Consider the following 17,374-nt stretch of genomic DNA (forward strand, 5'->3'; position numbering starts at 1 on the left):
TATGCTGCTGAAGAAAATATCCAATAATAGAAAAAAAACCTTTTGATGATGTTCTTAAAAATATAAATAAACACAAACCTTAAAAGGGAGTAGCTAGATTCCAGAGTGCACTTGTTATTATTTCGGGGGAGAGCACGGGGAACAATTCCCTATGCAGATAATGTTCTAGGCAGTTAGACAGATTCAGGTCAACTCACAGAAGTCTACTGAACTCATGATGTGGTTAAGGTAGAAGCTCTGAAGCCAGAGGTGAGGACAAACCCACTCCGTGGTACCGTGCGCTAAGAGCCCAGCTCCTCGGCCCGGCAGCACCGCCCGCCCTGTCCCCTCACTTGCGGGGCCAAGGGAGCAAGGCCTCCCATGGTTCCAGGCTCTTGTGTGTGGGCCTCCTTGTCTGTGCAGAGTGGGAGCAGGGCTGGTTGGTTAGCGGTGAGAAGTCAGGAGGTGGGAAGTGAGAGGGACCTGCCAGCCTGGAGACCCGTGGGGACCTTCTAACTCAGGTCCCAAGTCCCCGTGATCACCCATTCCAGTTCCCCTAAGGGTTTGGTCTGTTTCTCCTCTCCCTGCTCCTCCTCTCCCTCCAAGCCTGGCTCCTCTGCACCTGACCCGCTGGGGAGCCTCATGAGGTCTCCAGGCTCCCCTCAGGGATCTCTTGGGGGAGATTACACACTCTGACAGGTTTTGCTTGGGTTTTTGTTACTAACACTGGAAACGAGTTAGGAAATTAAAAGGCTCCACCCTGACCCTTCCTGACCCTTCCTTGAGAAAGATAAAGTTGTCAGTGATATTGTATCTTTGACTAGACAAAAAATGGTTTTCTACATGAGCCTTCCTCTGCCACCTGGCTGGAGCCCTCAGGATTTTGCTAGCAGTTTCTTCATTCTCAAGTGTGTCCTCCCAGCACCCTCCAACCCAGGAGTAGCTGCACTGAGGCTGCTCCCTGCAGCAAGGACCCCCTGACAGACCTGAAGGGGCTGTGGGTCAAGGAGCTCAGCTCTCTGCAGAGCAGGAAATAGGGTCCTGACCCAAGCCGGGCCAATCCACCTCTCTTGCAGGACCCTGAGTCCTGAGACAGGTGACAGAAAGGTGGGAAAAACAAGCCCGGGGCTCATTCTCCCCAGCTCCCGTGCCTCCCTGAGTCTGCCAGGAGTGCCTTCTCCACAGCTCTCAGAGCTGACCTGGCTCCCTTCCCTTCTTACATTTGATTCCCTGGGTTCCTAATTAGGTGACTCCCCGAAGCCTCCTAATGAATCTCCCTCTTTGGCTTGCATCCAAAAAGCCTGACTGATGAAGCAACCACAGCCTTAGCCTTTTGTCACATGAATGCAGACACTGCCCCGGCCAGGATCACCCCCAGCTCTGGAGCCAGCTGTGCCATTGTCCAGACACTGAGGTGCGGACCCAGCCCTGCCTCGGAGCGGGGCAGCCCCTGCCCATCTCCTGCTGGTCCTTCCAGGTCAGCTCCTCAAATCTAGGCCATTCTCTCAGCATGAAATTGAACATCGTCTAATAAACAGAAACCACCAAGTATAAGCTTCCTGAATATCCTTCTTTTTTGCTTTCTAGTTTAATTTTACCTTCACCTCCCATGCTTCAGACCCAGAAAAAGGCTGAGGCTCCGTCTTTCCCAGGCCCACTCTCTGGGCTCCAAGATACTCTGACTGTGTGCCACAATTCCCGGCCCCTCTCCTGTCTCCACTGGCTGTCTCTCCTCTTTCCCGGTCACCCTGCAGTCACCTGCTTCTAGAAAGCCCTTCTCCAGCAACATCTCCAGCAGCCCATGGCCCTGCTCACTCCTCACTTTCTTCAGTTTCTCCCCATCTCTGCTTCTGTGACTCCTCCAGCCCAGAGTCAGGCTTCCGCTCCCACCCACCTCACCTAACGCCACTGAGATGGCGCTTAGGAAGGTCACCAGGGACTTCAGTCGGCCAAACCTAGCAGTTTCATTTTAGTCTTTAGCCCAAGAGCTGTTACAGATATTGCTAGTTGTCTCAAAATAACAATTTCTTTTTCCTTTTAAGACAGAATCCCCCAAACATGTTTACCCTTCTGTACAGCCAGATGGGGTCATGTGATTAAGTTCTGGTTGATGATGTGTGAGCAGAAGGGACAAGCACATCTGGGTCATGTCCCTAAAAGGAAGGGGTGTGTCTCCACATCTCCTTCCCGTGTCCTGCTAGCCATAATGGACATGTGATGTGGCCCACACTTGTCACATTTGCCATGAGGATGAGACCTATATCCCGGGGTTATGGAAAAATAAGATATAAGGATCCAGGGCTCTGGACGACATCCTGGAGCATGGCTGCCCTACCTCCCTGGTCTGCCCTTGAGCTCAGAGAGGCTAATTGATGGGCTGAAGATCATAAAGCTACATCCAAACCCAGGTGCAAGCTTAATACCCTTTCCGGTATGCTGTGAAGTAACCTCTCATCCGTATTGGGAGGGTGGGCTCTAACAGCCCATGGTGACTCCTGGCTATCAGGTTCAATGTAGCCACCAATAAACTCAGCTCTGCAGAATCTAAAAACATCTCTAGGAGCTCAGTGTGTACATACCTCATTTGGGATTGTCTTTCTCCTCCTGATGCACTAAAACTTCTCTTTAAAATGCCTGAAACATAAAATAAAAATAACTTTACATTTTCCCTATGCAAATCTTTTATTTATGTATTTATTTATTTTGAAAAAACAATGCTGCATTCTATTTTCTGAGCAATTTTACATACTGTAAAGACTGCCTTCATTTATGAAAGTGTCAGCTAAAATATAAGGCTGCAAATTACTGTTCACTTGATAGGCTTGGTGAAAGTCCCTTTTCCAAAGAAAGGTGCTAAACCAACTCCTTTTTTAACAGCTAATTATGTACAATAAAATAACTATGCCCTAATATTCTTAAAGTTCAGCCAAGGCAGCTACATGTTACTAAGTCCAATTTCTCCTCCCCCACTGGCCCTTCCCACCATCGTCATCCAGGATATGTAACACTGAATTCATCTCAAAACAGTAATGAACTGCATCTAGAATATGCTACATACATTTATAGACGTGAATACTTTTTACTGTATAATATTTGTGTTTTCCCAATAGCAAATCAAGGCATAGTTTGTCTAGCAGGCAGGAATTTACAGGGAAAACAATGGTGGAAATTAAGATTGCTTCAGAAAATCGGGAACATTCAGTCACCATTTCGATGGACCAGTTAAATGTGGAAGGAACGAATATGAACATAAATCCATAGGATTCTACTTTGATCTTTAGAGATGCTATTTGAAATGTTCTTTTGTAAGATTTTCATAGTATAGTCATTGGTGAAAGGGAATTATTTACACTTAATTTGTTTCATAGTGTTTCTATCTCTCTGTTTTAATATTTCCTCAACACTCTCCATTTCCTATTTTAACTTTTACCTTTCAGTTTCAGATTTGTTCAGTGAATTGAATCTTATCTTTCCTTATAATCTTTAAATTTTATCTAAATATATAACTTTCCTTTTCTTTCCCATGTCCCACTGCAACCATTTTCTTTACTATTTCAAATTGGGAGTCAAAATTAATGTATGGACTGAATTTATATACTATATTTTTTCATTGTACTAAACAATTAATATATCTATTTTACTTTAGAGTTTTAAATAGAACATATCCCTTTACATTAATGTGAATAAAATGGGTCAAAATTTAGTCTACATCAAGACTAATTTCTTCTCTGAGTTTCTAATCCCTAAACAATAGATTCATAAAACACCACAGTCCACAATTCCTGTGATTATTTAGTCTGTCTCCAAACTAGTTGTCTCTACTCCCTAGGTAGAACCTACATTTGCTGGTAGAAATGGTGCAACGATTCATTTGACGGCTGAGGCAAAGGGAAAACACAGTGCTGGCTGGGCTCTGGGCTGTCAGAGTGACAGGCACACTTGTCTTAATTGGCAAGGAATGTATAAGTACCTGGAAACCAACCGCTGGGTTATCCATATCACAACACTTACCTGACCCCGGTATGATTCCCAAACCACTCCCGGAATCTCACTAACTGGTAAAGGAAGCTTACTGAATGTGGACTCTTTTAAGGGGCTTGACCCGGAGCTGCTCGAGTTATCTGAAACATCCAGTTCATCATCCAGCTCTGAATATATGTCTGCACATTAATGGGAAAAAAAAAGTCAAAAGCAAAAGCAAATGAGCCTTGACACAGAAAGCCGTCGTGAGGGTGATTCATCCTGCCATCCTTTCACCAGAAATACCTTTGTCGATATTTTCCAAGTTGAAGTTCTCATCGGACAGGACTCCGTCACAGGCCCTGTCTTCCTCCTTCCCGCAGGGGGCCTGGAAGCCTTCGGGGGGCAGGGCTGCACTTTCTGCAAGTTCGCTTTTCAGGCTGGAGGCTCCGCTGCTGACGCTACTCAGGCTCGCCTTCTCGAAGGTGTCCTGAGAGAAATTCATTTTTACTAGCCCCTTCTTTCCTCCCTTCTGCAGACACAAAGCTTGTTAGAACATACATTAAAATGCTTGCAATGTCATTATAAGTATTTGTGCTGAAGCAGCATCCGTAGTTCTGCCTAAACCTTTGCTAGAGAGTTAATTTTGTCCATAACTACAAACAAGGAGGCCTGCTAGCTACAACTGGACAAAAAAGAAGGGATGTGACAAGAGGCTCCACGACAAAGGTCTGTGAAATCCTGTGAAAGAAAATGCAGCGCTAGAGAACAGACAGGTATCAAGGAAACTGAAATTTCTCTCCTTTACGTTATCTTAAAAGTATTTGCTGTCAAATAGTTTCAGCACCGCAGTGAATAAATAAGGCTTAAGTTTCTTCAGAGATCAGGAAAATTAGTGGCAGGCACAGCCAGGCCACAGAGGGAGAGAGGTGAGGTCCCCTGAAAGGTGAAGAGCTGTGCAGAGGGGACTTCTGAACCACTTAGGACTCTGCACCCGTGCCTGGTGCCAGCATTCTCCCTAGAGCTACCCTCCTGCTACTCTAGCCTCCTTCAGACTGCTGTGTTTTTGTTCCCATAGTGCCCTGAGGTTACCATCTGCTCATGACAGTCTGCATTTCTCTAGACAATATTATTAGAAACTGCAAAATTATGTCTGGAGGTTCAAAAAAAAAAGAGGGAAAAAAAGACTGCTCCTATTAAATGCTGGAAGTTCCGATTTTTTTAAGAAAAAGACAGCAGGGAAGGAACTACATATGACTCAGAAGAAAAGTACCCCTTGTTTCTTTACTCAAGGAATTCTCAGTACTTAAGACTGAAGGACTTAGTTTTGGGTGGGACAGTTTGCAGCAAGGGCTTAAAACCTTCTTAGGCTGTGGGAGACCAAACAGTGCTGAGAAACCTAAGATACACACGAAGGAGACAAAAAGACAAAGGAAGAAAGGCTGTGAAAAAGGAAAAGATAATAGTTGGGGAGCATGAAAAGAAAGCAAAAGACTACATTTGTTGAAGGGGAAAAAAAATCCACTCATGAAGTACGTCAGACATTGCTTAGGCACAAGTCGACCTCCTCTTCTTGACTACAAGTGCCCGGTGATGAACAATTCCTGCTAGAGAGACAGGTTCATAGTTTGTTTTATTTTGTTTTGTTTTGTTTTCCAGACACTTTTTTCTAAAAGTAAAATAAAGTGATACACACAGCCTCCAAGGGCAGGTTCCTAAAAACTCCATGGTGGTAGAATTTATAGATGAAGAAAATCTAAGACCTTATTGAGTGACTGGACTTAAAAGTAAATCTCCCAAAGCTTTTGTGTGTTTGCATTTACTAAACAAGACAAAAAATAACTTTGTGCATTGCAAACTGTCCAATAAATTTCTGCATGCTATCTCTTTTTCCTGAAAATTTTTAGAGTTCCTTCCTCAAAGGTTCACCAAGATGCATGGAGATATTTCTTGTCCTGTTGAAGCTAACATGCAGTTGAAGGAGTATTTTAATTTCCTCTGGCTGATCCTCTATCCAATGTTCAAAGTCTTCCTGCATTTGTCCCTTAGAATTGTTCATTCCTGCTTCCTGGTCCACCTTGCTCTGCTACCTTAGAACCTGAGATGGAAATGATTTGGCTACCCTTTGGCAGAGCAGAACATGTGCTTCTCAGAACTTTTTCCAATTCCTCAGGCTCATAAGGAGCTTCCAATGCCAGTTCAGTTCTGTCTACACTCAGTTCTTGATTCCAGAACGAGGAGCTCCTTTTGAGGCTCAAAGCTTTCTGGCAAAACCCACCGAACTGTGCCTTCCTCCTTTTTCTGGATGAACCCACAGATTCCTCTTTCTTCAACTACCCTCAACTGAAGCCATTTGAAATTTACATAGAAATACACATTCAATTTAGGGTTCTTTCCTCCTTATGACCTCTTTTATCCTAAATAATCAACCCTATTCTAAAGACTATGACTGGAATTTGAAACCATATAAGGACTACACATCCAAGATGTGTCAATGTTATCAATGCTGGAAAAAAACTGAGAGATAATTGAGTTGAGCATACTTTTTATTGCATGGATGCAATTATATGCTGGAATCCATAAACTAAAACTAGCAAAGGCTTTGTTTCTCTTAAGAACAGGAATGGATAAGACATCAAAGGAAGACATTTTTCTTTGGACAAATGAAGACTAAGGAGAAGCTGTGAATCCCAATACAGAAAATTGCAGAGGTTTGACTTGTAACCAGTACCCAAGTACCAGATGGGTTACAAATCAACAGTCATTTGCAAATGCCAAAATTGTATCTACAGGAAATTGGGTGTTTGTTGACATTCCAATAAAGGGGAATTCACATTCTGAGAGAGACTTTCTCAGACTCTGTAAGCATGGAAGGTATGATCGTGTATAGTTTGTTTTGGTTTGAAACCACTATTTCTATAATCTCTTGCAGCAGCTTTGCTTTAAAAAATCTATATAGTTTTTGAATTTTGATATAAACCATATGCCTCTGTAGACACATTTCTCCACATGTGATTATTTCCAGAGTTTCTCCTTGTGCCTATTTTAGTATCCAACTCATTATCCAATTCACTCCTTGAAGACCTAGGGACTACTTGAGTCCCTTTCAAACCCTTCCATGCCTTGCACATCGCTGTGCACGTAGCAAATGCTCAGCAAGTAGTTGCTGTGTTGAGATCAAAGAAAGAGAAGGGCCAGAAAAGCAGATGAATTCCCTTACGGGATGAGTAGGTTTTGTAACTTCTGTTTTTCATCTTGTCCCTTGATCTAGAATCCTACATTGTGAAGCTTATCTCAGAGCTGAAGGGACTATTCAGTGATGCACCAATGGGGAGAAGCAAACTTCTCCCGTCCTTCTTCCCCCTCATACTTCTGAGAAGTCATAAACCTCCTCTGTACTGAGATGACCAGCCCCAAATGGCGATATGCCTCTGTAACCCAGCAGGCACTGGCTGAGGGCAGAAATGGTTGGATATTTTTAGTTTAAGAGTTGAGGCCATTAAGATGTTTTCAAAAGTTGTCTCCAGCAAGTGCATAAACCTATCAAAGGGCATTAGTGGGGAAAGAGGTGCAGCCTTGAGGGAAAGAATTTGGCTGCTGCCCTCTTTTACTTTCTAATTACTTCAGATTTCTCTAGGAGTAGGAAAGGGAGCTAACAAGATTGTTTTTCCCTCTGCATCTCTGGATGGACACATTTTTTTATATCAATATGGCAGCAAGGAGAAGACAATGGAAATCAGACAGTGAAATTATCATTGATATGGAAATCATCACCATTATAGGAGACACTTCCTGTCACAGTGCTTGTATAGGCACAGTTATGTTTAGCTCAGTTTTGCTCATTATAATGTAATTTTTTATGTGTGCAGCAGATCATAATACATTTTCAGTTGAATAGCAATTCTAACAGTAACAGACTGACATTGCCCAAATTAACTGCGACAGTAGGGAAAAAAATTAAGAGAGCCTATTTTATTAAAACTAGTGTAATTTATAAAATTGCTCAAAATGTTTCATAGGGAGAGAAAAGAAATAACAGAAAATAAATATAAAGTATAATACCAGCTAACCCCTGTAGATGCTTTACTTTAGTACCATAAAGAATGCGCTCTTTCTTTTGTCCTAAAACATTCTATTCTATATGAGCTATATCTTTGCCTGGTTTCTTTCATTTATTTAGTTAACAACCACGACCTTAAACACATAAATTTTGACAGAAATTCGTCTGGCTGAGATGAGCTCTTTTCAGTGGCAAACCACATTCCATGCTTGTCATGGATGATAGAACAAAGAAAATTCAGAATAGGAGACACATCATTGACTGCATATTATTGTACATAAACTTGGTCCTTAAATGTCAAAGTATTAAAAAAAAATCAGCCAGTATGATCAGATGGCTGAAGGGGCCATGTAGGTCTGCATAAGCCACAGCCGCTGAGTGGACCGCCCAGTCCAGCAAGTGCAGCGAGAGGCTCCTTGCCAAAGCCCCACTCTGGGATGCGTGGGGCTGCCCCTGGAGAGGGGGGCTGGCGGAGCAAGCCTGGCCCCTAGCCCCTCACTGCGGTCGATGAGAATCTTTTAGCCTCAGAGCTGTTTGGATGATAACACTTTCTATTTCATTTATGAAATTTTGAAGCACTTCCCTTCTCCTATGCTCCACATACCAAGCAGAAGAATAGTAAATTCAAATGAAACCAGAAAAATTGGCATCTGGGCCCTGTGAATTACTAGACTTATAAATATTATATAATAAAGGAAAATCATGTCTTTAAGTTTGATATTAATTATTGTTTTATTATGAATTTCTTAAAAATATTCATACAGAGCTAAATATTTTATCTTGATATAATTAAGTACCTATAATGATGATCTGCCATTATCATGACACTCTCTTAATAAGAACTTCTTAAAAGTACATATTAATGGACTGACACTAAATGAAATAGAGAATGAATTGATAATTATTATTCAATTTAAAATTCCAGTATTGAATTTACCATGCTTGGTAATGATTCACTGCTATAGGTTCTCTATTGTTACTAAATCAAAGGCAGGTTTTTCTAGAAGTAACAATACTAATAAAGATGAGGAGAAGACCAGTCATTATCTGAAAGTATCACTCATTAAAAATACAGAAGATATGGTCCCCATCAGTATTTACTGGCCACCATTTTGTTCCAAGACTGCAGATTAACATACAAAAACAACTGGATGTATATGTTACTATTATACTATTATACAAAAGGATTTCAAAAGAGGCCAGAGTCAGGTAATTCCACTGAACACACAGAAGAAACAGGACACAGAAAATGAAGTGATCAGGTTTTAAGACATTCTAATTTGGATTGCTCAAAAACAAGAAAGACAATTGAAACCAGCAATGCTTAAGGCATTAAACAGTATGGAATTGGACATGGGTGGTACCGATATAAACAAACCCCATAAATTAGAATCCCACTTAATGTTCCACTTTTAATACAGAATTACATAGGGAAAGCTCTAATTCTTGTCAAAGTGCACACTTAGTACATGACATCAAAATACCAAACGGATTAAGTGCCAGTAGACAAAGAGATAAAACCACCACCATCTTTTGCCTGGTCCACCGCAGGCTCCTCTTAACCAATCTCCCTGCTTCTGTGCTTGGCTCTTGGCAGTCTGGTCCTACACAGCAGCCAGCGATATCTCTTTAAACATTATGTCATCTTGCTCGAAACTCACACATCACTTAAGTCTGTAACGTGGAATATAGCGTCCTCGTCTCCTGCCTCGTGCCCCTGCTTCCCTGCAGTCCAGCCATGCAGGCCTCCTTGCTTACTGAACTTGACAGGCATGCTCCCACCTCAGGATATTTGGCCTTGCTGTTCCCTATGCCCTCAATGTTGAGCATCCAGAAATTTGCACAGCTCACCTATTTAAAGTATTCTGGTTTCTGCTCCGATGCCGTGTGATTATAGAGGCTTTCCCTGACACCCTTATTCAAAACCGCCTGTCTCTCTACCTCTCCCAGTGACTTGCTTCTCTTGCCTCCTTATATTTTTGTTCATAGTACTTTAAGATATTTTCATTTATCTATGATTTGTCTTTCCCCACTATGAAGGGGGGGAGGTTCTTGGACTCTTCTGTTTATTGGTTTGACATCAGACTAGAATAGTAGAATAGTCCCCAAAAGAGAGCAGATGCTCAAAAATTTTGTTGAATAAGTTAAATAAAAGATTGACCTTTTTAATGTATTGCAAAGATCTTCTCCATGTTCAAACAATAGAAATCAAAATAGCAGCATGATTTTTTGAAGAAATTAACAAACTGATTCTTAAATTAATAAAGAAATAGACAGAACTAGAATAGCCGAATCAAACTTGACAAGAACAAAACTGAAGGACCTTACACAACCTGTTTTTAAGACATATTAAAAAGCAACAATATTCAAGACAGTGTGATATTAGCCTAAAAGTAGACATATGAGTCAATGTAACAGAATCAGAAGCAGACCCACATATATATTGTCAGATTTTCAACAAAGAGGCCTAAAAAAATCAACAAGGAAAGATTAGACATTTTAAGAAATGATGGTAGAAAAGCTAGATGCCCATATGGGAAAATGGTAAATTTCAATTTCTTCATTATTCTACACACCAAATTAAATCAAAATGGATCACAGAAAACATTTTATTTTAAAAAAGTCATAACCAGAAATAATTTTTTTAGAAAGGATCCTATATTTGCACCTTGGAAGGAGCAACAATTTCTTTAACAGGACGCAAGAAGCACAACCAACAACAAAAAACTAAATAATTAAATTGGACTTTAACAAAATTAAATTCTTCAAAAAATTTTCTGCTCATCAAAAAATATCTTTAATAAATAGTCAAGTCAGACACTTGGGAAAAAAACTTTACAACATGTATGGTTGACCACAGTTATATCTATAATACACAAAACTACAAATCAACAAAAACACAAATAATTCAATAAAATAACGGCTGAAGATTTGAATAAACACTTCACACACCACAGAGAGAAAAACAAATGAACAATAAGCACATATAAATGTGCTCAACATCCTTGGTTACCAGGAAAACACAAACTAAAACCACAAAGAGATATACTTTTATTTCCACTACAAAGGCTAAAATTCTAATAGGCTGACAACCCCAAATGTTTACAACAATGTGGAACGATTGAAACTCTCATGCATTGCTCCTGAGAGTACTAAACAGTACAATTTTGGAGAATGTTTGGTAGTTTCTTTTAAAGTTAAATATGCAACAATGTTAAGACACTGAAATACTATTAATACTATTCCCAGGTGTTTCTTAAGAGAAATAAAAATACATCTTCAAAGAAAACTTATACAAGAAGATTCATATTGGTCTTGCTTATAAAACCCCAAATCTGGAGACAACATCATCAGAAGAATAAATTATGATATATTCATACAATGTTATACTTTCTAGCAATATAAAGAAATGACTGCTGTATGCAACAGCATGGATGAATCCCACCAGCATCATATCATGCGAATGAAGCCGGATGCTAAAGAGTCCATACCGTTGGAGTTATATTAAGCCAAACAATAGGCAGAAGTAATCTGTATTGACAGAAATCATGTCTGTCTGTTGGCAGAGAACTGTATGGCAAAGGGCAGGAGGGAAACTTCTGAGTGATATAAATGTTCTGAATCTGGTTTTGGGTGGGAGTTAGAAATGTCAAGAATGGCTAGACAAAGTAATTAAATATAAATGATGCAAATTATATCTCAATAAACAAATAATGTTATATCTCAATTAAAAAGGAGGCTTGTGGGTGGACATAAGGTGTATACATCTATGTGGCTGCCTATAAAGCATTGTTTTACTTTCTTTAAACAGAACATTTCTAAAACAAGTTATGGTTTTTCCTGATTCCTCTTTTACTGCATCAGTATTGGTTGCATTTTCACAGCCTTGAGGGAAATTCAGTCACCAATTAACCAGACAATAAAAGCAAAGATGTTCAGAAAAATATTGTCCTTTTAAAATGCATCATTTTCTACATGGCTTAATTTAATCTCTTAGCAGAGGATTACAGACACATGCCTTTAGGGGCTTGCTCAGCAGTTGTAAATGACATATGGCAACATAAAATAAAAGCCACTCAGATAAACAGCACAACATTTTTAAAAATCTGCACTAAGAAAATGAGAATCAGATGCTTGCATATATGCTCAGTTCTTAAGTGGTCCACTTTAAAGATATTTGAGAATTTAAGAAAAATATCAAATGTCTGTCCATAGAGTTTGTGAAGGACACACACCACTTATTAAAACTACAATAAGAATTTCACAATGAAGAAGTGAAATGGTGAAAGGCTTAGAAAGATTATTTAGAAAATAATCTTTGCTGATAGGTGCTCAACTAGCTGCCTTGGCCCCCTAATAGATGGAATTTAACATAACTATGTGTGCCACATTTCAATAGTTTCACAGTATCATATTTCCATAGAAATCTTTTTTTTTCAATTCACCAAAGCCTAGAGTAAATTTCTAGACTCCCTATCATGTACTCATCATCTTAAGCATGAGATAATTTATCAAGATCAGATGTGATTTTTTGAAAGATCATCTTGCTAGGCACACAGGGTGGCTAAAGGAGGAAGATGATCCTTAACAACCTGGGTGGAACAGACTCAAACATTTGGAAGGTCATCAAAGCAGAGCTTTGCAAAAGAAATGGCCTCCGTGGATGGCAGCTTCAGTCCCTGCCCCTCCTGTCAGCCTGCCCTATGGGTTTTAGACTTACGTAGCCAGCACCAACAATCAAATAGGCCAATTCCTTGCAATAAATCTCTTAGTATGTATCTCCTACTGGTTCTGCTTCACATATTTCATGTAGCACTGTCCTGCACATGACATAACTTAGCATTCCTGGCTACTGCCCCTGGTGACAAGCAAAATGACAGTCATTGTGATAGATAAAATGACACTCCCTCTCCACGCACACACATTTCCTAGTGACCCTTTGCAGACAGCACAGAGGCAGTAGGCTGAATCCCCACCAGAAGTGTGGAAGGGACTAGAGGTAAGAAAGTTGGATGTTACAATGATCCCATGTGGGGTAGTATGATGAGAACTGGAGGATAAGACGGATTCATCAGACATTTCAAAGACAGAATTGGTTAGGCGCTTACTAGGAAATGGATACAGGATTTGAGGGAGAATGAATTGAAGTGGGTGTCGCGGTTCTGAGTTCCAATTAATGTGATGAGGTGTAGGATGTGACTGGGCTAAGGAAAAGGAATCCATTCACTGTGGAACTTGCTGAGGATGAGGTATTTGTCAGACATACAGGAAATGTCCAGGTCAAAATTTAGGTCTGGCACACAGGAGAGGCTCAGATCAGACAGGTAGCTTTAGAGGTCTTCAGAAAAAGGGTGTGGAAATTATGCTGTAGAACACATCCCAGTGTATTCTGCTGTCTTAGAAAATTTTGTGTACTTTTCCTTCTAGACCCTTCTGCTGTTGAGACCAGGCCATGAGGCTGAGGCTTACAAGCCCACCAGAAGGCCTGAATAAACACCTGGGGAGAGGAAAGGACATCACGGAAGGGCAGGTTATGGCAGAGTGGAGGCTCAAAGAAGGAGCCTGATAGGAGGACAGAAGAGGAGGAGGCAGGCGCAAGCATCCTTGTCATCCCCACACCCTCTCCACAGAGGGGAAGCTCAGGAGCGGAGTAGGGCAGCTGGTAGAAACACACAGAGCACTTGGGGGACCAATCCAGGTGCAGCCAGAAAAGACTGAGGTTCGGAGAAGCTTCATGACCATCATGACACTATATACTACGTGGTTGATACGGGGATTTAATATAAGGCCCATGAGGGTCAACACCCTGTGCTCACTGTGGTACCCCCAGCACCTGGAAGAGTGCCTAAGACCTAATAGGTACTCAATAAGTATTTGTTGCATGGCTAACAGATGACTGGCACCTGGGACAGAAGAGTAGAAAAGGGTGAAGAAGGTACCTGAGATGGTGGGGCCGATACAGTATCCCCCACTCCCAGGTAGTTCCCCATGGACTGTGTGGGACATGGATGGGAATCTGAAGCTCCTGGGTGACATGGTGGGGATGTAGAAGATGGTTTTGGTGCTGGCTGGTGAGTTCACCAGGTTATCACTGCATGGGGGGCAGAGAAGACAGTTCAAACCAAGGATGCCAAGGGGGGTATCCCAAAGGCACAGAGATGGGTTCAACTCATCTAAAGTCAGCAGAAGCAAGTAGAGGAAGGCGACACTTGAAATGGGAGAAAAATGTTTAAACTTAAGAGATTAATATAAGGGATAATGGCTACCCCCATCATTTTCTGCCATCAGCAAAAAACGGGGTTCAAAACAAATGATATATGATTATAGAAAATTAAGTCCTCATTTTGCACAACCAATTTTTACCCAAATTCATGTGAAATGAAAAGTCATGGAGATGCATGGAGCTTACTCAAGGGAAGAAGAAGAAAAGCAGAACTTCTACATTTAAGAGACCGTGGTTAGAAAGGAAAATAAGAAAGAGTGTTCAGAGAGGCTAAGATGGGAACCAGAACAGAGGAATGTAGTGGAAACCACAGCAAAATTAATTTATTCAAGAAAGGACATGAATGATAAGAAAGAATTAGCCATTACTTTGATAATTTGGTTGATGTACTTTGGAGATATTCAAGGTTTTAGTCCTCCCTCCCCAGGACTGAACCAGATGCCATGACTAGGTGTTGACAAACTTCTGCCAGCTACATGGTTGCTTTCCAAGACTTCAAACTAAATTGGGAGACCCAACTTTCAGTCCTAGGTCTGCTGCAAACTAGCATGGTGACCTTGGGTAAGTTTCTTAACTTCTCTTGGTTTGCCTTTTTCTTGCCTATTAAATTAAAGCATGAAACAATACCACTTCCAAAGTCTTGGTCCTGGATCAGCTAAGCTGGCATGTCTGGAGTTCCTACATGTCTGCTATTCTTTCCATCCAGGAGTGACCTCCTTACCAGGTTTCAGGGCTCATCTTACCCTGCTTGCTGTGGGAGGCTCCATGAACTCTATCACCACGTATCTCATTTATTTCCCCCAAATTTCCTTCCATATATATGTCTTGGCTTCCCCAGTAGACTGCACAAGTTACTTCACATCTGAGACCATTGTTTATAATTATTTATAACCTTCACAATAGGAAGCACAATGTCTTACATTCAAAAGACATTCAACAAATCCTCGTTCTTCCATTATTAATTACAGACTGCACACATTTTTAATTTTTCTCTTTGTTTTGTTCCTTGAAAGGTTTATGACTGCGAAAGCAGTTCTCCAAACACAATGACCTCACTAAACCAGTAAAAAGGAATCATCATTCGGCTTTAAAACAAGGAGTGGCAAGGATAAAAGTATCTGTCAAATATTAGAAAAGAAGTGGAACATTCTTGCAAATTCACACTGCAAGAACATGCTTCTCTCTGACTCCTCTTTTCAGTTTCTCTGGAACATTTGGCTCTGCCCCACTTGCACACAGAAATATGCTTTATTTACCAATGTTAATGCTAGTGTAAGGCTGGAGCTGTAGTATCCCAGCAATCTGAATGAAATTGAAGTTTTCTACTGATTATTCAGATTTTCCAAGTGGGGTTTTTTTTAACTCTCATCCTTGTATTTGGTGATGAAGATCTTGCAGCACGATCTTTAGAAATGTCTGTAACCAATTTTTCCATCTGGAATGTGAGATTATACCTACAGTGTAATTACTCTTCATACCTAATATGTTGTGTATGGTGCCAAAATATCAATCATGATTTGCAGTATTACACTGCCACAAAACCCTCACAATAGGCATTTGCTCTTACACATTTAAATAAAAATTGCACCTTATTTTTCTCTGCTTGATTCTTACCATCCTGGGCTCTGTTGCTTTAAATTATAATAATAAGAAAACCTAACATTCTTTAAAAGAAGTCTTGCCTCTCTTTCAAAGAGGCAAAACCACAGTACACAGGGGTGAACTTTATTAGTGAAGACTTTTCTGTCCTTTTGAAGCATATATTAAAACTTGTCTTTACTAGCCTGCTATGAAAATTGTCATAATTAAAAGCAAGCTAACATGTGAAAGTAAATAACATACACCCCATGAGATAGGAATCATTAATGTTTCTTATCAATTGTTTGCTTACCCACTAATTTGCAAAGTTTCAGTAATTCACAGTGGATCTCCTTATTATTGCTGGGAATTCAAAACTTCTACTGAGCCCATTAATTTCTCTCTTCTTTGACTATTATTTATCATTGGATTGTGTAATTGCATTATTGATATTAAGCTCTCTGGGAGAGCACTCCACTATATTTGAAATGAAACAATCTTAGTACTGTAAGGCTGCCTTAGGAAAAAAGACATAAAATTTTACTCCTATAATTTTTCTATGAACAATCCTGTAGATGTAAGCTTTAAAAATAATAATTGCTACCCACTGAGGATAATGCCAATTAACTGCATGCTGCCTTCTGACAAAATGTAATCATACATCCTTCTCAGTTTTTTTAATAAAGTTGCATCATTTTTTTCCTTTTAGTTAACATTTGATTAATCTAGAGATGAAAAATTATCAGTATTCTTAAAATAGTACAAGAGGAGAGCTATTTCATGGCTTTACAAAATAGTAATATAAACTTTGCTTTGAAGTAAAGCCCTTCCTTATGGTTCCAGTAAGACTGAATACTCCATTAGGGCATTGAGGCTGGCTAAGTAGCTGGTATTCAATATATATTCATTAACTGTGTGAATAACATATATGGATTTAATATTTGGATTCTGGATTTGGTACTAATGGGCCAGTTAGTATTAGATTTTCAAGTTTGTATCAACAAACTATTCTTCTAATATAAGTGTTGCTCATTTCATATGATTAATGCCATCTTACCATTTTATGCCACTAACTAATTTGCATAGTATGTTCAAACATTAATTTATTCAATCCTATTCAATGCGCTAGGCAATATTTTTCCCCCCAATTTACAATGAGTACACAACCTCTAGAACCTTAGAACTCCATCTGTGACTGTAGATCTCTCCCCTTGTTTTACCTGGTTATGGCCTGAGAGCTAGATTTCTACAGTTAAATTGACCCCCCAAATACATATTGAAATATCAATAGAGGAAATGTTGCGGAGTCTTGGATTTGTTTCAAAATGATCTGGTAATGGCAGGGAGGGGGTAGTGGGTGAGTATAGAGATGATGCATGATTGGTCCAAAGTAGCAAATTGTTAAAGCTAGGGGATGAGCACATGAAGCACTCTCTTACTTATGTAAATGTGTGAAATTTCCCACACTAAACTTAAGAAAAATCTGAGAAGTAAAATTAAATAAATAAATAAAATGCTCCTTCCCAAGGTGTTTTGCTAAAGATAAGAGGATTTCTGCCATTAGATTTTAAACT

General features: G+C 40.1%; 1 protein-coding gene across 8 annotated transcripts in view; it reads right to left on the bottom strand.

Moving 5' to 3' along the window:
- NEK10 (NIMA related kinase 10) overlaps positions 1–17,374 on the bottom strand; it is a 210,851-nt gene that overhangs the window by 60,953 nt on the left and 132,524 nt on the right. For all 8 annotated transcript variants that reach the window (XM_073223984.1, XM_073223983.1, XM_073223982.1 and 5 more), the window contains 3 exons: positions 4,246–4,429; positions 4,053–4,139; positions 2,559–2,613 (listed from right to left, as the gene is read on the bottom strand). In XM_073223984.1, coding sequence (XP_073080085.1) covers positions 2,559–2,613; positions 4,053–4,139; positions 4,246–4,429 — 326 coding nt within the window. The remainder of the gene's footprint in view (positions 1–2,558; positions 2,614–4,052; positions 4,140–4,245; positions 4,430–17,374) is intronic.

Source organism: Manis javanica, chromosome 15 (genome assembly GCF_040802235.1).
Source record: "Manis javanica isolate MJ-LG chromosome 15, MJ_LKY, whole genome shotgun sequence".
Taxonomy (NCBI): domain Eukaryota; kingdom Metazoa; phylum Chordata; class Mammalia; order Pholidota; family Manidae; genus Manis; species Manis javanica.